At 48.7% G+C, this 25,264-nt stretch overlaps 1 protein-coding gene across 5 annotated transcripts in view; it reads right to left on the bottom strand.

Annotated features, from left to right (window-relative positions):
* DMC1 (DNA meiotic recombinase 1) overlaps positions 1-25,264 on the bottom strand; it is a 465,896-nt gene that overhangs the window by 92,248 nt on the left and 348,384 nt on the right. For 4 of the 5 annotated variants that reach the window (XM_063938803.1, XM_063938804.1, XM_063938801.1 and 1 more), the window contains 3 exons: positions 20,712-20,803; positions 12,836-12,909; positions 2,580-2,694 (listed from right to left, as the gene is read on the bottom strand). In XM_063938803.1, coding sequence (XP_063794873.1) covers positions 2,580-2,694; positions 12,836-12,909; positions 20,712-20,803 — 281 coding nt within the window. The remainder of the gene's footprint in view (positions 1-2,579; positions 2,695-12,835; positions 12,910-20,711; positions 20,804-25,264) is intronic. The other variant, XM_063938805.1, reaches the window with a different exon arrangement.

Genomic DNA, 25,264 nt, shown 5'->3' on the forward strand with positions numbered 1-25,264 from the left:
TCATATAACGTGTGGCCCTACTTGAAAATACGTTTGTTTCATCACCGTCGACACTAGATTCAGTGTCTGTGTCTGGGTCTGTGTCGACCGACTGAGGTAAAGGGCGCTTTACAGCCCCTGACGGTGTCTGAGACGCCTGGGCAGGTACTAACTGGTTTGCCGGCCGTCTCATGTCGTCAACTGATTTTTGTAATGTGCTGACATTATCACGTAATTCCATAAACAAAGCCATCCATTCCGGTGTCGACTCCCTGGGGGGTGACATCACCATTATCGGCAATTGCTCTGCCTCCACGCCAACATCGTCCTCATACATGTCGACACACACGTACCGACACACAGCAGACACACAGGGAATGCTCTTATCGAAGACAGGACCCCACTAGCCCTTTGGGGAGACAGAGGGAGAGTTTGCCAGCACACACCCAAGCGCTATAATATATATGGGAACAACCTTATATAAGTGTTGTTCCTTATAGCAGCTTAAATATATCCAGTATATCGCCAAAAAAATGCCCCCCCTCTCTGTTTTACCCTGTTTCTGTAGTGCAGTGCAGGGGAGAGTCCTGGGAGCCTTCCTCACAGCGGAGCTGAGCAGGAAAATGGCGCTGTGTGCTGAGGAGAATAAGCCCCGCCCCCTATTTCGGCGGGCTTTCCTCCCGTGGATTTAGATAACTGGCATGGGTTAAATACATACATATAGCCTTAATGGCTATATGTGATGTATTCTTTTGCCTTAAGGTAATAAAATATTGCTGCCCAGGGCGCCCCCAGCAGCGCCCTGCACCCTCCGTGACCGCTTGGTGTGAAGTGTGTGACAACAATGGCGCACAGCTGCAGTGCTGTGCGCTACCTTCATGAAGACTGAAGAGCCTTCTGCCGCCTGTTTCCGGACCTTCAATCTTCAGCATCTGTAAGGGGGGTCGGCGGCGCGGCTCAGGGACGAACCCCAGGGTGAGACCTGTGTTCCGACTCCCTCTGGAGCTAATGGTGTCCAGTAGCCTAAGAATCCAATCCATCCTGCACGCAGGTGAGTTGAAATTCTCTCCCCTAAGTCCCTCGATGCAGTGAGCCTGTTGCCAGCAGGACTCACTGAAAATAAAAAACCTAAAAAACTTTTTCTAAGCAGCTCTTTAAGAGAGCCACCTAGATTGCACCCTGCTCGGACGGGCACAAAAACCTAACTGAGGCTTGGAGGAGGGTCATAGGGGGAGGAGCTAGTACACACCACCTGATCCTAAAGCTTTATTTTTGTGCCCTGTCTCCTGCGGAGCCGCTATTCCCCATGGTCCTGACGGAGTCCCCAGCATCCACTTAGGACTTTAGAGAAAGGACGTTTTAACGCCCCTGACGGTGTTTTAGACGCCTGGACAGATACTAATTGGTTTGCCGGCCGTCTCATGTCGTCAACCGACCTTGCAGCGTGTTGACATTATCCCGTAATTCCTTAAATAAGCCATCCATTCCGGTGTCGACTCCCTAGAGAGTGACATCACCATTACCGGCAATAGCTCCGCCTCCTCACCAACATCGTCCTCATACATGTCGACACACAAGTACCGACACACAGCACACACACAGGGAATGCTCTGATAGAGGACAGGACCCCACTAGCCCTTTGGGGAGACAGAGGGAGAGTTTGCCAGCACACACCAAAAACGCTATATTATACAGGGACAACCTTTATATAAGTGTTTTTCCCTTATAGCATTTTAATATATATATACATATCGCCAAATAAGTGCCCCCCCTCTCTGTTTTAACCCTGTTTCTGTAGTGCAGTGCAGGGGAGAGCCTGGGAGCCTTCCCACCAGCCTTTCTGTGAGGGAAAATGGCGCTGTGTGCTGAGGAGAATAGGCCCCGCCCCCTTTTCGGCGGGCTTCTTCTCCCGTTTTTCTGAGAACTGGCAGGGGTTAAATACATCCATATAGCCTCCAGGGGCTATATGTGATGTATTTTTAGCCAGAATAAGGTATTATACATTGCTGCCCAGGGCGCCCCCAGCAACGCCCTGCACCCTCCGTGACCGTTGGTGTGAAGTGTGTGACAACAATGGCGCACAGCTGCAGTGCTGTGCGCTACCTTCATGAAGACTGAAAAGCCTTCTGCCGCCGGTTTCTGGACCTTCAATCTTCAGCATCTGCAAGGGGGGTCGGCGGCGCGGCTCCGGGACGAACCCCAGGGTGAGACCTGTGTTCCGACTCCCTCTGGAGCTAATGGTGTCCAGTAGCCTAAGAAGCCAATCCATCCTGCACGCAGGTGAGTTGAACTTCTCTCCCCTAAGTCCCTCTATGCAGTGAGCCTGTTGCCAGCAGGACTCACTGAAAATAAGAAACCTAAAAACTTTTTCTAAGCAGCTCCTTAAGAGAGCCACCTAGATTGCACCCTGCTCGGACGGGCACAAAAACCTAACTGAGGCTTGGAGGGGGGTCATAGGGGGAGGAGCCAGTACACACCACCTGATCCTAAAGCTTTAGTTTTGTGCCCTGTCTCCTGCGGAGCCGCTAATCCCCATGGTCCTGACGGAGTCCCCAGCATCCACTTAGGACGTCAGAGAAAATACAATTCATTTATCTGACCTTCTGATATTTTCTGAAGCCTGGAGAGCATCTGAGCTAGTTTCTGCTGCCTTTCAGCCAATTCTCCTCGGCCACTAAAATCCACCCGGAAGAGAGCCATGATAGAATCAATAATCTGAGAACAGAAAACAATCACATACCTTATAAATGTTGCGCTGACATTTTCAACCCTACCGTTAATATAGAATTCTCAATAGAATAATCAAATTTATAGCATTGAACAGTTTTTGATTGTAGTAGAATAGTAATCTCTGGACAATTGCAAGCACTGGCTGTTGTAATGCAGAATTCCAATGGTAAAGGGATAAACTTGGAACAATAACATGGCAAACACAAAATTTTAATGAACATAATTAAACCTGCTACACATCAAAATGGGTCACAGTTCACCCAGGCATGAAACCCACCAACTCAAATTTTAATGATACTTTGTACACTCGATACTACCACATAGCTACTAACCAGAGGCATTTTAAGAGTGGAGGGGACCCCTGTGCAGCCTCCATTGCTGGCCCCTTCCTCTCTTACAGCTAGTAAACTCTGGCATAAAGCCAGTCTACTGCGCATGCACAGGTCTCCGGGAACATGGCGCCCGTACCTTGTTCCCGGGGACATCTTCAGTGCGCATGCGAAAATCACTCGGAAACGGGACTCTGGAGGGGTAAGTATAATCTATGGGTACTACACTTCAATAAGAGTCGGATCCATTCCTACATGCATTTGTCGGAAAGGATCCGACAACCCCTATTTAAAGAGTGTCCAAATCCGATTGTCGGATTTGAGCCTAATCTGACTGTCGGATTTGGCCGCTGCTGCTCACCTCTGCCCGGCGCTGCTGCCGCTCTCCTCACTCCGGCTCCCCTCCCCCCAGCGCTGCTCGCTTCACCCCGGCGCTGCTCCCCTCAGGGTGGATGGTGGAGGCGGCGGCAATGTCAATCTGACTTTTGACAAAGTCGGATTGACATTGTTGGAAACGGGACCAAAACCTGTCGAATTTGGTCCCCTTTCCGACAGAAGCACGTGGATAGGCGGCTATTCCGCCAATCCACGTGCATTCCGTCAGCTTTCCGACAAGTTGGATTTCCCGACTTGTCGGAAAAAATGGGTCCGCATTGAACAGGTCGGAACCCCTTCCTAAACCTGTCGACCTAAACCTGTCGGAAACTGCGGTCTTTCCGGCAAGACGGCAGTTTCCGACAGGTATTGAATACACCCCATAGGGGGTCAAAATTTAGAAAAATTGCTTGGAAATGCCACTCCTGATGCTCTGTTTTTTGTGAGGTGTATTTGGAAAAAAATCACATCTCAGTGCCTAATCTACGTATCACTTTGAAATTTTTACCCTTTGTCAATCAAAATATTGAGATTACAGAAAAAATGTTTTATCAATCTTGCCTGACTCTTGAGAGATCATTGGGGGTCATTCCGAGTTGTTCGCTCGTTATTTTTTTCTCGAAACGGAGCGATTAGTCGCGAATGCGCATGCGCAATGTCCGCAGTGCGACTGCGCCAAGTAAATTTGCTATGCAGTTAGGAATTTTACTCACGGTTTTTTCTTCGTTCTGGTGATCGTAATGTGATTGACAGGAAGTGGGGGTTTCTGGGCGGAAACTGGCCGTTTTATGGGTGTGTGCGAAAAAACGCTACCGTTTCTGGGAAAAACGCGGGAGTGGCTGGAGAAACGGAGGATTGTCTGGGCGAACGCTGGGTGTGTTTGTGACGTCAAACCAGGAAAGACGAGCACTGAACTGATCGCAGATGCCGAGTAAGTTTGAAGCTACTCAGAAACTGCTAAGAGGTGTGTAATCGCAATTTTGAGAATCTTTCGTTCGCAATTTTACTATGCTAAGATTCACTCCCAGTAGGCGGCGGCTTAGCGTGTGCAAAGCTGCTAAAAGCAGCTTGCGAGCGAACAACTCGGAATGAGGGCCATTATACATTCCTTTACCTCATAATCATTTTTTTTTTTGCAAAAAAAAGTGGGTTCAATTTGCATTATCAACCTAAGGCAGATGAGTTTTCATGTCCCTTTTTTGTTTAAATGAACCTTAAAGTATACTTTAAAAGGCTATGAAAGAAAAATAATGGGACTTTGATTGCCTGTATGAGTATTTTAATGTTTAATTATAAATCTCTATTTGAAAAAATAAGAATTTACTCACCGGTAATTCCATTTCTCGTAGTCCGTAGTGGATGCTGGGACTCCGTAAGGACCATGGGGAATAGCGGCTCCGCAGGAGACTGGGCACAACTAAAAGAAAGCTTTTGGTCTAACTGGTGTGCACTGGCTCCTCCCTCTATGACCCTCCTCCAGACTTAAGTTAGGATACTGTGCCCGGAAGAGCTGACACAATAAGGAAGGATTTTGAATCCCGGGTAAGACTCATACCAGCCACACCAATCACACCGTATAACTCGTGATACAATACCCAGTTAACAGTATGACAACAACTGAGCCTCTCAACAGATGTCTCAACAATAACCCTTTAGTTAAACAATAACTATATACAAGTATTGCAGACAATCCGCACTTGGGATGGGCGCCCAGCATCCACTACGGACTACGAGAAATAGAATTACCGGTGAGTAAATTCTTATTTTCTCTGACGTCCTAAGTGGATGCTGGGACTCCGTAAGGACCATGGGGATTATACCAAAGCTCCCAAACGGGCGGGAGAGTGCGGATGACTCTGCAGCACCGAATGGGCAAACTCTAGGTCCTCCTCAGCCAGGGTGTCAAACTTGTAGAATTTAGCAAATGTGTTTGACCCCGACCAAGTAGCTGCTCGGCAAAGTTGTAGAGCCGAGACCCCTCGGGCAGCCGTCCAAGAAGAGCCCACCTTCCTCGTGGAATGGGCCTTTACTGATTTAGGATGCGGCAGTCCAGCCGCAGAATGTGCAAGCTGAATCGTACTACAGATCCAGCGAGCAATAGTCTGCTTTGAAGCAGGTGCATCCAACTTGTGGGGCGCATACAGGATAAATAGCGAGTCAGTCTTTCTGACTCCAGCTGTCCTGGAAACATAAATTTTCAGGGCCCTGACTACGTCCAACAACTTGGAAGCCTCCAAGTCTTTAGTAGCACCACGATAGGTTGGTTCAGATGAAAGGCTGATACCACCTTAGGGAGAAACTGGGGACGAGTCCTCAATTCTGTCCTATCCATATGGAAAATCAGATAAGGGCTTTTACATGACAAAGCCGCCAATTCTGATACACGCCTGGCCGAAGCCAAGGCCAACAACATGACCACTTTCCACGTGAGATATTTCAATTCCACGGTTTTAAGTGGCTCAAACCAATGTGACTTTAGGAAATCCAACACCACGTTGAGATCCCAAGGTGCCACTGGAGGCACAAAAGGGGGCTGAATATGCAGCACTCCCTTAACAAAAGTCTGAACTTCAGGCAGTGAAGCCAGTTCTTTCTGGAAGAAAATCGATAGAGCCGAAATCTGGACCTTAATGGAACCCAATTTTAGGCCCATAGTCACCCCTGACTGTAGGAAGTGCAGAAAACGGCCCAGCTGAAATTCCTCCGTTGGGGCCTTCCTGGCCTCACACCACGCAACATATTTTCGCCAAATGCGGTGATAATGGTTTGCGGTCACTTCTTTCCTAGCTTTAATCAGCGTAGGAATGACTTCCTCCGGAATGCCCTTTTCCTTCAGGATCCGGTGTTCAACTGCCATGCCGTCAAATGCAGCCGCGGTAAGTCTTGGAACAGACAGGGCCCCTGCTGCAGCAGGTCCTGTCTGAGCGGCAGAGGCCATGGGTCCTCTGAGATCATTTCTTGAAGTTCCGGGTACCAAGCTCTTCTTGGCCAATCCGGAACAATGAGTATAGTTCTTACTCCTCTTCTCCTTATTATCCTCAGTACCTTTGGTATGAGAGGAAGAGGAGGGAACACATAAACCGACCGGTACACCCACGGTGTCACTAGAGCGTCCACAGCTATCGCCTGAGGGTCTCTTGACCTGGCGCAATATCTTTCTAGCTTTTTGTTTAGGCGGGACGCCATCATGTCCACCTGTGGCCTTTCCCAACGGTTTACAATCAGTTGGAAGACTTCTGGATGAAGTCCCCACTCTCCCGGGTGGAGGTCGTGCCTGCTGAGGAAGTCTGCTTCCCAGTTGTCCACTCCCGGAATAAACACTGCTGACAGTGCTAACACGTGATTTTCCGCCCATCGGAGAATCCTTGTGGCTTCTGCCATCGCCGTCCTGCTTCTCGTGCCGCCCTGTCGGTTTACATGGGAGACTGCCGTGATGTTGTCTGACTGGATCAGTACCGGCTGGTTTTGAAGCAGGGGTTTTGCCCGACTTAGGGCATTGAAAATGGCCCTCAGTTCCAGAATATTTATGTGTGGGGAAGTCTCCTGACTTGACCATAGTCCTTGGAAGTTTCTTCCCTGTGTGACTGCCCCCCAGCCTCGAAGGCTGGCATCCGTGGTCACCAGGACCCAGTCCTGTATCCCGAATCTGCGGCCCTCTTGAAGATGAGCACTTTGCAGCCACCACAGCAGAGACACCCTGGTCCTTGGAGATAGGGTTATCAGCCGATGCATCTGAAGATGCGATCCGGACCACTTGTCCAACAGGTCCCACTGAAAGGTTCTTGCATGGAACCTGCCGAATGGAATTGCTTCGTAGGAAGCTACCATCTTTCCCAGGATCCGCGTGCAGTGATGCACCGACACCTGTTTTGGTTTTAGGAGGCCTCTGACTAGAGATGACAGCTCCTTGGCCTTCTCCTCCGGGAGAAACACTTTTTTCTGTTCTGTGTCCAGAACCATCCCCAGGAACAGTAGACGTGTCGTAGGGACCAGCTGTGACTTTGGAATATTTAGAATCCAGCCGTGCTGTTGTAGCACCTCCCGAGATAGTGCTACCCCGACCAACAACTGCTCCCTGGACCTCGCCTTTATCAGGAGATCGTCCAAGTACGGGATAATTAAAACTCCCTTCTTTCGAAGGAGTATCATCATTTCGGCCATTACCTTGGTAAAGACCCTCTGAGCCGTGGATAGACCAAACGGCAACGTCTGGAATTGGTAATGACAATCCTGTACCACAAATCTGAGGTAGTCCTGGTGAGGATGGTAAATGGGGACATGCAGGTAAGCATCCTTGATGTCCAGAGATACCATGTAATCCCCCTCGTCCAGGCTTGCAATAACCGCCCTGAGCGATTCCATCTTGAACTTGAATTTTTTTTATATATGTGTTCAAGGATTTCAAATTTAAAATGGGTCTCACCGAACCGTCCGGTTTCGGTACCACAAACATTGTGGAATAGTAACCCCGTCCTTGTTGAAGTAGGGGCACCTTGACTATCACCTGCTGGGAATACAGCTTGTGAATTGCCTCTAGCACTGCCTCCCTGCCTGAGGGAGTTGTTGGCAAGGCAGATTTGAGGAAACGGCGGGGGAGAGACGTCTCGAATTCCAGCTTGTACCCCTGAGATACTACTTGAAGGATCCAGGGATCCACCCGTGAGCGAGCCCACTGATTGCTGAAGTTTTTGAGACGGGCCCCCACCGTACCTGGCTCCGCCTGTGGAGCCCCAGCGTCATGTGGTGGACTTGGAGGAAGCGGGGGAGGACTTTTGTTCCTGGGAACTGGCTGTATGCTGCAGCTTTTTCCCTCTACCTCTGCCTCTGGGCAGAAAGGACGCGCCTTTAACCCGCTTGCCCTTATGGGGCCGAAAGGACTGTACCTGATAATACGGTGCTTTTTTTGGCTGTGAGGGAACATGGGGTAAAAATGCTGACTTCCCAGCTGTTGCTGTGGAAACGAGGTCCGAGAGACCATCCCCGAACAACTCCTCACCCTTATAAGGCAAAACTTCCATGTGCCTTTTAGAATCTGCATCACCTGTCCACTGCCGAGTCCATAACCCTCTCCTGGCAGAAATGGACATTGCACTTATTTTAGATGCCAGCCGGCAAATATCCCTCTGTGCATCTCTCATGTATAAGACTGCGTCTTTAATATGCTCTACGGTTAGCAATATAGTGTCCCTGTCTAGGGTATCAATATTTTTCGACAGGGAATCTGACCACGCAGCTGCAGCACTGCACATCCATGCTGAAGCAATAGCTGGTCTCAGTATAATACCTGTGTGTGTATATACAGACTTCAGGATAGCCTCCTGCTTTCTATCAGCAGGCTCCTTTAGGGCGGCCGTATCCGTATCCGGTAGTGCCACCTTCTTTGACAAGCGTGTGAGCGCTTTATCCACCCTAGGGGATGTTTCCCAACGTGACCTATCCTCTGGCGGGAAAGGGTACGTCATTAGTAACCTTTTAGAAATTACCAGTTTCTTATCGGGGGAAGCCCACGCTTCTTCACACACTTCATTTAACTCCTCAGATGGAGGAAAAACTACTGGTAGTTTTTTCTCTCCAAACATAATACCCTTTTTTGTGGTACCTGGGGTAACATCAGAAATGTGCAACACATTTTTCATTGCCTCAATCATGTAACGTGTGGCCCTATTGGAAGTTACATTAGTCTCATTGTCGTCGACACTGGAGTCAGTATCCGTGTCGACATCTGTGTCTGCCATCTGAGGTAGCGGGCGTTTTAGAGCCCCTGATGGCTTTTGAGACGCCTGGGCAGGCACAGGCTGAGAAGCCGGCTGTCCCATATTTGGTATGTCGTCAAACCTTTTATGTAAGGAGTCGTCACTGTCACGTAATTCCTTCCACATAACCATCCACTCAGGTGGCGGCCCCGCAGGGGGTGACATCACATTTATAGGCATCTGCTCCGCCTCCACATAAGCCTCCTCATCAAACATGTCGACACAGCCGTACCGACACACCACACACACCGGGAATGCTCTGACAGAGGACAGGACCCCACAAAGCCCTTTGGGGAGACAGAGAGAGAGTATGCCAGCACACACCAGAGCGCTATATAACACAGGGATTAACACTATAACTGAGTGTTTTCCCTTATAGCTGCTTATATATATATATATATATATATATATATATATATATTGCTGCGCCTAAATTTAGTGCCCCCCCTCTCTTTTTTACCCTTCTGTAGCTTGAAACTGCAGGGGAGAGCCAGGGAGCAATCCTTCCAGCGGAGCTGTGAGGGAAAAATGGCGCCAGTGTGCTGAGGGAGATAGCCCCGCCCCTTTTTCGGTGGACTTTTCTCCCGCTTTTTTATGGATTCTGGCAGGGGTATTTATCACATATATAGCCTCTGGGACTATATATTGTGATTTTTAGCCAGCCAAGGTATTAATATTGCTGCTCAGGGCGCCCCCCCCCCCCCAGCGCCCTGCACCCATCAGTGACCGGAGTGTGAGGTGTGCATGAGGAGCAATGGCGCACAGCTGCAGTGCTGTGCGCTACCTTGTTGAAGACCGAAGTCTTCTGCCGCCGATTTTCCGGACCATCTTTATGCTTCTGGCTCTGTAAGGGGGACGGCGGCGCGGCTCCAGGACCGGACGATCGAGGTCGGGTCCTGTGTTCGATCCCTCTGGAGCTAATGGTGTCCAGTAGCCTAAGAAGCCCAAGCTAGCTGCAAGCAGGTAGGTTCGCTTCTTCTCCCCTTAGTCCCTCGTAGCAGTGAGTCTGTTGCCAGCAGCAGGGCCGGTTCAAGGGTGCTCTGCGCCCCGGTCAGGAAAAGGGACGTGGCCTAATACAAGGGGCGTGGTCAGTTACGCCCCCTGTACATTGCTAGCGCCGCTTGAATGCTGAGCGGTGCGCGATGACGTCATCGCGCACCGCACAGCAAAAGGTCCTCTCCACGAAGGGAAACTAGACGCTATGCGTCTAGTTCCCTTCGTGGAGAGGACCTTTGCTGTGCGGTGCGCGATGACGTCATCGCGCACCGCTCAGCAAAGTTACTCTCCACGAAGGGAAACTAGACGCATAGCGTCTAGTTCCCTTCACAGAAGGCGGACGGGGACGGCAGCGGGCAGCGGAGGCGGACGGGGGACACAGCGGGCAGCAGTGGCGGATCTTGCCACGGTGCGGCGCCCTCCGGATGGCGCCAGCGCCCTCCGGAAGGCGGCGCCCCGGGCAAAAGTCCTGCTTGCCCGTGGCAAGATCCGCTACTGGCCAGCAGATGTCACTGAAAATAAAAAACCTAAAATATACTTTCTTTTCTAGGAGCTCAGGAGAGCCCCTAGTGTGCATCCAGCTCAGCCGGGCACAAGATTCTAACTGAAGTCTGGAGGAGGGTCATAGAGGGAGAAGCCAGTGCACACCAGTTAGACCAAAAGCTTTCTTTTAGTTGTGCCCAGTCTCCTGCGGAGCTGCTATTCCCCATGGTCCTTACGGAGTCCCAGCATCCACTTAGGACGTCCGAGAAACAAAAAGTAGCATTCGGTATAACTGTGCCTGTGTGAACATTTGTAATTACACAAAGAGGAGTATTCAGTTAGCTGCGATAACCCGCTTTTTTGCACACAAAAAACCTGAGATGTTACCGCAAATCATGCAAGACTTCAATTAGCCGCAATAATTTATCGTCGATAATTTTACCGCAAATTTCACGTCACCTACTCTGAGCAGGTGCAAGTTCCCATGGGCCACTGCAGGAGCTACCAAGAGGCTTGGAAATCCTCTGAGATCCTGGCCTTGTTCCTCCCCCGCAAAGGCGATGACACACCTCTGTTTGGAGAGAGGTAGGCCGTCACCGTCCCCTCTCCACCCCCTGACGCAGGCATTCCCAACCGGTTCCGGTATGAATGGTCGACCATGTTATGGTCGACAGTCATTAGGTCGACCACTATTGGTCGACATTGACATGGTCAACATGGACACATGGTCGACACATGAAAATGGTCGACACATGAAAGGTCGACACATGAAAAGGTCGACATGAGTTTTTTTACTTTTTTTGGTGTCGTTTTTTGCGTAAAGTGACTGGGAACCCCAATTAGTGCACCGCGTCCCCTTGCATGGCTCGTTTCGCTCGCCATGCTTTGGGCATGGTGCCTTCGCTCCGCTACCGCTTCGCTCGGCACAGATTACCGTTCCAATCGTAGTCCACGTGGATCGTAAAGTATGGAAAAGTTCCCCAAAAGAAAAAAAAGGTAAAAAACTCATGTCGACCTTTTCATGTGTCGACCTTTCATGTGTCGGCCATTTTCATGTGTCGACCATGTGTCCATGTCGACCATGTCAATGTCGACCAATAGTGGTCGACCTAATGACTGTCGACCATAACATGGTCGACCATGTGAACGGATACCTTCCCAACCACGGTCCTCAAGGCACACCAACAATGCAGGTTTTAGTGATATCCAGGCTGCAGCACAGATGGTTAAATCAAAATAACTGAGCTACTAATTAAGTCACCTGTGCTGAACCCTGGATATCACTAAAACCTGCACTGTTAGTGTGCCTTGAGGACCGTAGTTGGGAATGCCTGCCCTGACGGCATCAGACTGTAAATCACTGTATTTTAATTGAAAGATTGTGCCTGTATATGCTTCGCACTGTGCATGCAACAAAGTCTAATAGCGATGCCGCTCGCAGCACTTACCTTTACGCAGAGTGACTGACAGTCAGGCACCATTTGTGGCTGTTGACAGCAGAGTAGTTAAGCACATTGCGGACATTTTTGGGGTGTCTTGTTGCGTGCATCTGTGAATCCATACTTAAGCAGTGTGCCACCGGCATCTCTGTTCAGGGTGCCATGCTGCACATCGCTCCTGCGTCTTCGGATTCCCTGCGCCCGAGCAGTGACAGACTGCAGTTTGTAGGGCACTGTGTGTGATAACCCAGGACCTGCTCTGCACCTGCACAGAATGGATCCCGTGCATGTACAGACGTCCCACCATCTGAGATGTATGCAAACCAGAATTAAACGTACCACAGTAGCTTCCGTCAGGTGATATGTTAGACCAATATGAATACATAAGGAAATGTTTGTTGATTTTTATTTTATTTCATTTAATTTTATATTTAATGTTATAGGTGATTTTATGTTCAATTTTGAAATGAACATACAAAACCCCCAGTCATAATTGATGAACAACAAATTCAATTTTGAAATTGATTTAGAAATCGAATGTTAGTAAAGGAAACGATTTGGATGGTGAAAAAGATTTTATTTTGATTCGATTTCAGTCGATTTAAATCCATCTTAAAATTGAATTCAAAATCGAACATTAGTAATATATACTCCATAGAGTCATTAAGATTAGTCATTTAATTCACTACAAAACAGTATTCTATTATTTCTTTATTTATATGTATTTTCACAATAGTAGATTACAATTTACCAAGAGTTTAAAAACACCAACTTCTTCATGAAATTTTGCTGCTACATAATCCAAGAGCTCCATCTGGTGTTCACCTGAAGAAAATAACATTTTGAAATGATAAGAGTTAAAAAGCACATTTAAGCATCATTTGCAAAGCTGCACAAATACATATTTGTGGACTGTCCATAGGTGAATGCCAATTTTCCTCATGATGAAAGTGATTAATTGCAAAAGAAATTCAGCAGTCTTGTTTACTATCACTCTTTAACCAGTTATCAATTCATCTCAATTGTCAATGTATCCATTAAAATGCTGTATACGTATGTAATAAACAGGTTATGAGAGAAAGAGGACATGCAGGCTGTGCTTACACATGTTACCTTTGTATAATGGTCTTTTTGCACTTATAAAGATGTGGACAAATTTGTGATACACTTACAACTCATTGAAACAATGCTTCATTTATCCTGAAAAGTAATGCAATTAAGAGCTAATGGTGGTCATTCCGAGTTGTTCACTCGCTAGCAGTTTTTAGCAGCCGTGCAAACACATTGACGCCGCCCACTGGGTAGTGTATTTTCGCTTTGCAGAAGTGCGAACGCCTGTGCAGCAGAGCGCCTGCAAAAACTTTTTGTGCAAAACAAGACCAGCCCTGAACTTACTCTTCGTGTGCGTTGATTCTAACGTTGGAGGGTTGGCTTTTGACGTCACACACCCACGAAGCGTTCGCCCAGCCACGCCTGTGTTTTCCCTGGCACGCCTGCGTTTTTCTAAACACTCCCTGAAAACGGTCAGTTGACACCCAGAAACGCCCCTTTCCTGTCAATCTTCTTGCGGCTGCCAGTGCAAATGAAAACGTCGCTAGAACATGTGCAAAATCACAAAAGCCTTTGTACCCGTACGTCGCGCATGCGCATTGCGGTGCATACGTAGAAATGCCGATTATTAGCCTGATCGCTGTGCTGCAAACAACAACAGCTAGCGATCAACTCGGAATGACACCCATTGTCTCATGTACACCTGTATGCCTTTCCTATCTTATAGAATAAAGCAACAAAAATTGTGAAAAATAGGATTTTGGTTACCTACCGGTAAATCCTTTTCTCGTAGTCCGTAGAGGATGCTGGGGTCCACATTAGTACCATGGGGTATAGACGGGTCCACCAGGAGCCATTGGCACTTTAAGAGATTGAGAGTGTGGGCTGGCTCCTCCCTCTCACCAAGTAACAATGCAGTACACAACTAAAACGAAGTTGTACTGAACCAAATAAAATTTTCAGGAAAACGAAGCGCTGGGCGGGCACCCAGCATCCTCTACGGACTATGAGAAAAGGATTTACCGGTAGTTAACCAAAATCCTATTCTCTCTTACGTCCTAGAGGATGCTGGGGTCCACATTAGTACCATGGGGATGTACCAAAGCTCCCAGAACGGGAGGGAGAGCGTGGAGGCTCCTGCAAAACTGATTGGCCTCTGATGATCTGAAGTTCAGTCAAAGTATCGAACTTGTAAAGCTTTACAAACGTGTTTGACCCAGACCAAGTTGCAGCTCGGCAAAGATGCACTGCCGAGACACCCCGGGCAGCCGCCCAGGAAGACCCCACCTTACGAGTAGAGTGGGCCTTAACAGATTTTGGGCACGGCAGTCCTGCCGTAGAATAAGCGTGCTGGATAGTGAACCAAATCCTGCGAGAAATAGTCTGCTTAGAAGCAGGACACCCAATTTTCATGGGATCATATAGGACAAACAGAGAGATCGACTTTCTGTGACGAGAAGTTCTCTTCACATATATATTCAGAGCCCTCACAACATCCAAGGACTTTGAAGTAATTGAGGAGTCAGTAGCCACTGGCACCACAATAGGTTGGTTGATATGAAATGCCAACCCAATCTTCGGTAGAAACTGCTGACGTGTCCGGAGCTCAGCTCTATCTTCGTGGAAGATCAAGTAAGGGCTTTTACAGGATAAAGCCCCCAATTCGGACACACGTCCAGCAGAAGCTAAGGCTAACAACGTGATCGCCTTCCATTTAAGAAATTTGACCTCAAATTCCTGTAGAGGCTCAAACCAATCCGACTGGTGGAACTGCAACACCACTTAAGGTCCCAAGAGGCGCCATAGGCGGTACAAAGAGAGGTTGGATGTGCAGAACTCCCTTCTAAAAGGTCTGAACCTCAGGGAGGGCACCCAATTGTTTCTGAAAGAAAATGGATAGGGACTAAATTTGGACCTTCACAGATCCTAACCTCAGGCCCATATCCACACCTGCTTGCACGAAGAGGAGAAAATGTCCGAGTTGAAACTCAACCGTAGGAAGCTTCTTGGATTCACACCAAGAGACATATTTCTTCCAAATACGATGGTAATGTTTAGACGTTACCCCTTTCCTAGCCTGGATGAGGGTAGGAATGCCCTTCTGAGCAAGTATCAGGCGCTCAACTTCCATGCCATAAAACGCAGCCGCAGTAAGTCTTGATAGGCGAATGGCCCCTGCCGCAGCAGGTCCTCCCGAAGAGGAAGAGGCCTCAGTTCTTCTTGCAGTAGATTCAGAAGGTCCGCGTACCAAGCCCTTCTTGGCCAGTCTGGGGCAATAAGGATCGCTTGAACCCCTATTCTCCTTATGAGCTTTAGGATTCTTAGGATGAGTGGGAGTGGTGGAAACACGTACACCGACTGGAACACCCACGAAGACACCGGGGCGTCCACTGCCACTGCCTGTGGGTCCCTCGACCTGGAACAATAACGCTGAAGCTTTTTGTTGAGACGAGAGGCCATCATGTCTATTTGGGGTAATCCCCAAAGGTCTGCCGGAATGAAGATGGCTGACAGCGCCAACGCGTGTTCTTGTCACCTCTGACATTGCCGCTCTGCTCTTCGTTCCGCCCTGTCGGTTTATGTAAGCCCCTGTTGTTACATCTTCCGACTGCACATGAATGGCCCGATTTCTTAGAAAAGGGGCCGCCTGAAGAAGACCGTTGTAGACGGCTCTTAGTTCCAGGATGCTGATGGGTGGGACGGATTCCAGGCTTGACCACCATCCTTGGAAGGTTACTCCTTGAGTGACTGCTCCCCAGCCCCGAAAGCTCGCATCCGTGGTTAGAGGGACCCATTCCTGAATCCCGAACCTGCGGCCCTCCAGAAGGTGAGGTAATTGCAACCATCAGAGGAGCTAAATCCTGGCCCTCGGCGACAGACGAATTCTCTGGTGCGTGTGGAGATGAGATCCCGACCACTTGTCCAGGAGATCCAGTTGGAAGGTCCGAGCGTGGAGAGCCTCGTACTGGAGAGCCGCGTAAGAGGCCACCATCTTTCCCAACAGGCGAATGCATTGATGAACCGACACCCGGGCTGGCTTCAGGACATCCTGGACCATCGTTTGTATAACCAACGCCTTTTCCTGCGGAAGAAACACCTTCTGCACTTCTGTGTCTAGGATCATTCCCAGAAAGGACAACCTCTGGGTTGGTTCCAAATGTGACTTTGGAAGGTTCAGAATCCAACCATGACTCTTGAGGCGTGTTGTGAGAACAATGGACTGCAGCAGCTTCTCCTTGGATGATGCCTTTATCAGCAGATCATCCAGATATGGAATGATGTTCACCCCTTGTTTGCGGAGGAGAACCATCATTTCTGCCATCACCTTGGTAAACACCCTCGGCACTGTAGAAAGGCCGAATGGCAGGGCCTGGAACTGGAAATGACAGTCCAGCAATGCGAAACGGAGATAAGCCTGATGCGGCAGCCAGATCGGAATGTGGAGGTACGCATCCTTGATATCCAGAGATACCAGGAATTCCCCCTCTTCCAGACCTGATATCACCGCCCTGAGAGACTCCATCTTAAACTTGAACTCCTTTAGAAAGGGGTTCAGTGATTTTAGGTTCAGAATGGGCCTGACCGAACCATCCGGTTTCGGTACCACGAAAAGGTTTGAATAGTATCCTGTGGTTTGTAAATGCGGAGGGACTGGTACAATGACCTGTGCCTCCACCAACTTCTGGACAGCTTCCTGTAGTACAGTTCTGTCTGCCAGTAGAACTGGCAAGCCTGATTTGAAAAAACGGTGAGGGAGATTTTGAAATTCTAGCCTGTATCCCTGGGACACAATATCTATCACCCAGGGATCCAGGCCAGACGATACCCAGATGTGACTGAATTGTCTGAGTCTCGCTCCCACCGGCCCCACCTCCGGGCCGCGCTGTCCACCGTAACACGGAGGACTTTGGCGTACCTGAAGCAGGCTTTTGTTCCTGGGAACCTGTAGCGGCAGGTTTCTTGGACTTAACTCGACCTCCCCTAAAAAAGATATTGGGCGGTCTGGCCTTTCTAGGCTTGTTAGGCCGAAAGGACTGTGTTGCAGATGAAGAGAAGGATTTCTTCGGAGCAGGTGCTGCTGAGGGAAGAAACGGAGACTTACCCGCTGTAGCCATGGATATCCACGCGTCTAGAGCTTCTCCAAAGAGAGCCTGACCTGTATAGGGTAGGGACTCCACACTTTTCCTGGATTCCACATCAGCCAACCACTGGCGCAGCCACAGTCCCCGGCGAGTTGAAACAGACATGGAAGAGATTCCCGCAGCCATGGAACCAGGTCTTTCATGGATTCTACCATAAAACCTGCTGAATCATGTATGTTGCGTAAATATAATGCAACATCATCCCTATCCATCGTATCCAAATCCTCAAGTAAGGTAGCCGACCACTTTACTATTGCTTTTGCAATCCATGCAGTAGCAATAGTGGGACGTAATATGGCCCCTGAAGCTGTGTACATTGATTTAAGAGTGTTATCAATTTTTCTATCAGCCGGCTCCTTTAATGCGGTAGATCCTGGAACAGGCAAAACCATCTTCTTTGAGAGTCTGGACACAGATGCGTCAACAATCGTCAGGTTTTCACATTTTTTCCTATCCTCCTCAGGGAAAGGAAACGCCACCTGGACCCTTTTAGGGACCTGGAATTTTTTCTCAGGGTTCTCCCATGCTTTCTCAAATATAGCATTCAATTCCTTTGACGCAGGGAAGGTTAGCGAGGCTTTTTTATTTTCAGTGGAAAAGGCCTCCTCAACCTACTCAGGTGTGGTATCATTAACATTCAACACATCCCTGATAGCCTCTATCAACAATTGCACCCCCTTTGCAAGATATGCGGACCCCCGCAACACATCCCCATCACCGCCTGTGGTGTCAGAATCGGTATCAGTGTCGTCTTGTGTGACATGCACAAGCGCACGCTTATGGGAGTATATAGCGGAGCGTCCTGAGGTACCAGAAACCGGCCATACTGCTATAGAGCTCTGTAATACCTGGGTTGCAGATTCAGTACTTGCAACCCTGTCAGAAATCTGAGAAATCCAAGATTTGATAGAGGAAAACCACTCAGGCTCCCTTGCTGGTGTCTGTGCTAAACCAGTGCTGTCGTGATTACATGGAATGGGATCATCCTGGGAGGATAAATCCTCTGCAGCATATGACACAGTGTCCCTGGACATAGCTAAAGGAGACCACCAAGCACTCTATACACACACACACACACACACACACACACACACACACACACACACACACACACTCACACATACGTGAGGGCAGACAGAGTTCCCCCCCAAGAATGGCAAGAGAGACCCAGAGATTGGAGCCAACCCACACACAGCGCCTTTACCAAAGGGAGACCCCTTGTCAGCGCTGACTGTGCACCTTAATAGGACACACAGTCGTATTACAGCCTCCCTCCCCTTCTACAACCCCCTGGTACCGTGTACAGATACTGTAGCTGGAGTTGCTGTGGAGGGACCTGCTCTCCTTCTAAGCGATGTGCAGGCAGGAAAATGGCGCTGAAACGCTGCCCGGTCCGCTCTGAGGAGAAGCTCCGCCCCCTTAATGGCGCTGTCTTCCCGCTCTTCATGGATTATACTGGCCTGAGGAATTAGTGCAGGCTGAGATCCAAGGACCCTGACAGGCTTCTGGACCAGTGTAGGGGGTAAGCGCTGGCCCAGGACGCCCCTCATAGCGCCGCACCATGTACCGCTGAGCCTTCCCAGGAGCGCAGTTAATTCTGCGCTCCCTCCCCACTGTCGCCATTTCACACCGGCCCCCCACTTGCTAGGGGGGTCGGTGTCTCACTCGCCACTTCTTCAGCTCTGTAAGGGGTTGGCGGCATGCTGCTGAAGTGAGCGATCCCCTGTGGGAGGTAACGATCCGACCCCTCTGCTGCTCAGTGTCCAGTCAGCGGAGACAGTGGCTCAGACCCCGCAGAGCGGACACTGCTCCCCCCCTTTAGTCCCTCGCTGCAGGGAGGCTGTTGCCAGCAACCTCCCTGTAAAATAAAAAACTCTAAAATTAAACTTTTCTAGAAAAGCTCTGTAGAGCTCCCCTAGCTGTGACCGACTCCTCCGGGCACATTTTCTAAACTGAGTCTGGTAGGAGGGGCATAGAGGGAGGAGCCAGCCCACACTCTCAAACTCTTAAAGTGCCAATGACTCCTGGTGGACCCGTCTATATCCCATGGTACTAATGTGGACCCCAGCATCCTCTAGGACGTAAGAGAAAAGACAAATTATTGTTTATTCTCTAAATATATTCTAAAATGGCTTTACAGATTTGTTGGTACCCCTTAGAAAAGATAATCAATAATAAGATAATCAATAATTGGCTTATAGCAAAGGTTCCCAAACACAGTCCTCAAGGCACCCTAATGGTCCTGGTTGTAAGTATATCTATGCTTAGCCACAAGTGACTTAAGGGGAGATGTACTATAGTGGCAAGGATCGTGCTGCTATAGCACTTTCTGCATGAAGGTACATTGGGGGTCATTCCGAGTTGATCGCTTGCTGAAAATGTTCGCTGCGCAGCGATGATGCAAAAAAACGGCACTTCTGCGCATGCGTATGCGGCGCGATGTACTTTCACAACGGCCGATGTAGTTTCACACAAGGTCTAGCGAAGCTTTTCAGTCGCACTGCTGACCGCAGAGTCATTGACAGGAAGTGGGCGTTTCTGGGTGTCAACTGACCGTTTTCAGGGAGTGTTCTGAAAAATGCAGGCGTGCCAGAAAAAATGCAGGCGTGGCTGGGCGAACGCAGGGCGTGTTCGTGACGTCAAAATGAATATCCTTAAAACCTGGACCATTGGTGTGCCTTGAGGACAGTGGGGCAGATGTATTAACCTGGAGAAGGCATAAGGAAGTGATAAACCAGTGATATGTGCAATGTGATAAAGGCACCAGCCAATCAGATCCTAACTGTTCATTTACATATTGGAGCTGATTGGCTGGTGGCTTTATCACCTTACACATATCACTGGTTTATCACTTCCTTATGCCTTCTCCAGGTTAATACACCAGTGTTTGGAACCTCTGGCTTATAGTAATATTTCAAACTAATTGCTTTCTTGAATCAGCATCACATGTCTTCAAAAGTAGTCAATCTGCTGTTTGTTTTCTCTGTTCCACTTTCAGTTAGGTGGACATGATAATATCAAAGTATAGAGTTATCTGAGCATATCAGAAATAAATAATAGACAAGCTTGATAAAGGTTTACTATAAGGAAATTCTCTTAATATATCAGGGGGAAACTCAATTAAAGTGAAAATCTTCCAAAAGCTGAAATGTTTTCATCACTATTACACATAACCATGCCACAATCTGCTCAATTGTTCCCCAAAGGAGCACAATTTTGCACCTTTGCTGTCACTGCACTCAACGGGCGAGTCACTCTCTTTCCCACACAGATTGGTGCAATAGCATTTGCACTGCATGACAGAGTTGTGCAGCTTTGTGAAGTCTTGTTGGAAATAAATATCCATTTTTTACAAACAGTTAACAACAAATAGGTGTAGGCATAGAGAGACACAGTAATTAACATTTCTATAAAAGGTTGTTGTATGTCTCTTACTGGTGTATGCTCTGGCATATAACACATTATCTAGCATTGCGTCATGGTCCACACTAAATCGGTCAGCAATATCTCGGAGTCGGTCTGGCCGGCTACAATCATTAATGTTAAGGATGCAACATTTTTCAGTGTATTTAACAGTTTTGCTCATTGAAAGAATAATAGCCAAAACATTTCAAACTTGACTGTACTGTAGTTTAAAATAAACCCATTCCTAATTTGGAAAATGGGGATCATACACACTAAAAACATTGCAAAATGTGTCAGACTTTTTGCTTTGAGTGGAACTGTTCTAAAAATAATTTGCAATTCAACCTATTAATGGGGTTTATTTTTTGCTATATATATATATATATATATATATATAAAATAAGATTTTACTTACCGGTAAATCTATTTCTCGTAGTCCGTAGTGGATGCTGGGGACTAAGGACCATGGGGAATAGACGGGCTCCGCAGGAGACAGGGCACTTTAAGAAAGAATTGGGATACTGGTGTGCACTGGCTCCTCCCTCTATGTCCCTCCTCCAGACCTCAGTTAAAGAAACTGTGCCCGGAAGAGCTGACAGTACAAGGAAAGGATTTTGGAATCCAGGGCAAGACTCATACCAGCCACACCGTATAACTCGTGATAAATTTACCCAGTTAACAGTATGAACAACAACGGAGCATCAGATCAACCCTGATGCAACCATAACATAACCCTTATTTAAGCAATAACTATATACAAGTATTGCAGAAGAAGTCCGCACTTGGGACGGGCGCCCAGCATCCACTACGGACTACGAGAAATAGATTTACCGGTAAGTAAAATCTTATTTTCTCTAACGTCCTAAGTGGATGCTGGGGACTCCGTAAGGACCATGGGGATTATACCAAAGCTCCCAAACGGGCGGGAGAGTGCGGATGACTCTGCAGCACCGAATGAGCAAACACAAGGTCCTCCTCAGCCAGGGTATCAAACTTGTAGAACTTTGCAAAAGTGTTTGAACCCGACCAAGTAGCTGCTCGGCAAAGCTGTAATGCAGAGACCCCTCGGGCAGCCGCCCAAGAAGAGCCCACCTTCCTTGTGGAATGGGCTTTTACTGATTTTGGTAGCGGCAATTCAGCCGCAGAATGAGCCTGCTGAATCGTGTTACAGATCCAGCGAGCAATAGTTTGCTTTGAAGCAAGTGCACCCAGCTTGTTGGGTGCATACAGGATAAACAGTGACTCAGTTTTCCTGACTCTCGCCGTTCTGGCTACATAAACCTTCAAAGCCCTGACCACATCTAGTAACTCGGAATCCTCCAAGTCACGAGTAGCCACAGGCACCACAATAGGTTGGTTCATATGAAAAGATGACACCACTTTTGGCAGAAATTGCGGACGGGTCCGCAATTCCGCCCTGTCCATATGGAAAACCAGATAGGGGCTTTTATGTGACAAAGCCGCTAATTCTGACACACGCCTAGCTGAAGCCAAGGCTAACAGCATGACCACCTTCCACGTGAGAAATTTTAACTCCACGGTTTTAAGTGGCTCAAACCAGTGTGATTTCAGGAAACTCAACACCACGTTAAGATCCCAAGGTGCCACTGGCGGCACAAACGGGGGCTGAATATGCAGCACTCCCTTTACAAACGTCTGAACTTCAGGAAGAGAAGCCAGCTCTTTTTGAAAGAAAATGGATAGGGCCGAAATCTGGACCTTAATGGAACCCAATTTTAGGCCCAAAGTCACTCCCGACTGTAGGAAGTGAAAGAAACGGCCCAGCTGGAATTCCTCTGTAGGGGCATTCCTGGCCTCACACCAAGCAACCTATTTTCGCCATATACGGTGATAATGTTTAGCCGTCATGTCCTTCCTAGCCTTTATCAGCATAGGAATAACCTCATCCGGAATGCCTTTTTCTGCTAGGATCCGGCGTTCAACCGCCATGCCGTCAAACGCAGCCCCGGTAAGTCTTGGAACAGACAGGGCCCCTGTTGCAACAGGTCCTGTCTTAGAGGCAGAGGCCATGGGTCCTCTGTGAGCATTTCTTGCAGCTCTGGATACCAAGTCCTTCTTGGCCAATCCGGAGCAATGAGTATTGTTCTCACTCCTCTTTTTCTTATGATTCTCAGCACCTTGGGTATGAGAGGAAGAGGAGGAAACACATAAACCGACTGGAACACCCACGGTGTCACTAGTGCGTCTACAGCTATCGCCTGAGGGTCTCTTGACCTGGCGCAATACCTCTGTAGCTTTTTGTTGAGGCGGGATGCCATCATGTCCACCTGTGGCAGTTCCCACCGACCTGCAATCTGCGCAAAGACTTCTTGATGAAGTCCCCACTCTCCCGGGTGGAGGTCGTGCCTGCTGAGGAAGTCTGCTTCCCAGTTGTCCACTCCCGGAATGAACACTGCTGACAGTGCTCGTACGTGATTCTCCGCCCAGCGAAGAATTCTGGTGGCATCCGCCATCGCCACCCTGCTCCTTGTGCCGCCTTGGCAGTTTACATGAGCCACTGCGGTGATGTTGTCTGATTAAATCAGCACCAATTGGTCGCGAAGCAGGGTCTCCGCTTGACTTAGGGCGTTGTATATGGCCCTTAGTTCCAGGATATTGATGTGAAGGCAAGTCTCCTGACTTGACCACAGACCCTGGAAATTTCTTCCCTGTGTGACTGCCCCCCACCCTCGGAGGCTTGCATCCGTGGTCACCAGGACCCAGTCCTGAATGCCGAATCTGCGGCCCTCGAGAAGGTGAGCACTCTGCAGCCACCACAGAAAAGACACCCTGGCCCTGGGGGATAGGGTGATCAGCTGATGCATCTGTAGATGTGATCCGGACCACTTGTCCAGTAAGTCCCATTGAAAGGTCCTCGTATGGAACCTGCCGAAGGGAATGGCCTCGTATGATGCCACCATCTTTCCCAGGACTCGCGTGCAGTGATGCACCGACACCTGTTTTTGTTTTAAGAGGTCTCTGACCAGTGTCATGAGTTCCTGAGCCTTCTCCGTCGGGAGAAAAACCTTCTTCTGGTCTGTGTCCAGAATCATGCCCAGGAAGGGCAGACGCGTCGTAGGAATCAGCTGTGACTTTGGAATATTCAGAATCCAGCCGTGCTGTTGTAACACTTCCCGAGAGCGTGCTACGCTGATCAGCAACTGCTCTCTGGACCTCGCCTTTATGAGGAGATCGTCCAAGTATGGGATAATTGTGACTCCTTGCTTTCGCAGGAGCACCATCATTTCCGCCATTACCTTGGTAAATATTCTCGGTGCCGTGGAGAGACCAAACGGCAACGTCTGGAATTGGTAATGACAATCCTGTACCACAAATCTGAGGTACTCCTGATGAGGTGGAGAAATGGGGACATGAAGGTAAGCATCCTTTATGTCCAGAGACACCATAAAATCCCCCTCCTCCAGGCTTGCGATGACCGCTCTGAGCGATTCCATCTTGAACTTGAACTTTTTCAGGTATATGTTCAGGGATTTTAAATTCAATATGGGTCTGACCGAACCGTCCGGTTTTGGTACCACAAACATGGTCGAATAGTAACCCCTTCCCTGTTGAAGGAGGGGAATCTTTACCACCACCTGCTGGAGATACAATTTGTGAATTGCAGCTAACACTATTTCCCTCTCTAAGGGGGAAGCTGGCAGGGCCGATTTGAGGTAACGGTGAGGGGGCATCTCTTCGAATTCCAGCTTGTATCCCCGAGACACAATCTCTATAGCCCAGGGATCCACCTGTGAGTGAACCCATTTGTGGTTGAAATTTCGGAGACGCGCCCCCACCGGGCCTGGCTCCGCCTGTGGAGCCCCAGCGTCATGCGGTGGATTTAGTGGAAGCCGGGGAGGACTTCTGTTCCTGGGAACTAGCTGTATTGTGCAGCTTCTTTCCTCTACCCCTGCCTCTGGCAAGAAAGGACGCACCTCGGACTTTCTTGCCTTTTTGTGATCGAAAGGACTGCATTTGGTAATACGGTGCTTTCTTAGGTTGTGAGGGAACATATGGCAAAAATTTTTACTTTCCAGCCGTAGCTGTGGAGACCAGGTCCGAGAGACCGTCCCCAAACAATTCTTCACCCTTGTAAGGTAAAACCTCCATGTGCCTTTTCGAGTCGGCATCGCCTGTCCATTGCCGAGTCCACAGGACTCTTCTGGCAGAAATCGACATTGCATTTATTCTAGAGCCCAGTAGGCTAATGTCTCTTTGAGCATCTCTCATATATAGGACAGCGTCTTTTATATGCCCCAGGGTTAGTAATATAGTATCCTTGTCCAAGGTATCAAGTTCCTCAGATAAGGTATCTGTCCATGCTGCTGCAGCACTACACATCCAGGCCGACGCAATCGCCGGCCGTAGTAAGGTACCTGAATGTGTATAAATGGACTTCAGGATACCCTCCTGCTTTCTATCCGCAGCATCTTTAAGGGTGGCCGTATCCTGTGACGGCAGGGCTACCCTCTTGGATAAGCGTGTTAAAGCTTTGTCTACCCTAGGGGAGGATTCCCAGCGCAACCTGTCCGTTGGCGGGAAAGTATACGCCATAAGCATCCGTTTGGAAATCTGCAGTTTTC

The sequence above is a fragment of the Pseudophryne corroboree genome, chromosome 9, assembly GCF_028390025.1.
Source record: "Pseudophryne corroboree isolate aPseCor3 chromosome 9, aPseCor3.hap2, whole genome shotgun sequence".
NCBI classification, from domain to species: domain Eukaryota; kingdom Metazoa; phylum Chordata; class Amphibia; order Anura; family Myobatrachidae; genus Pseudophryne; species Pseudophryne corroboree.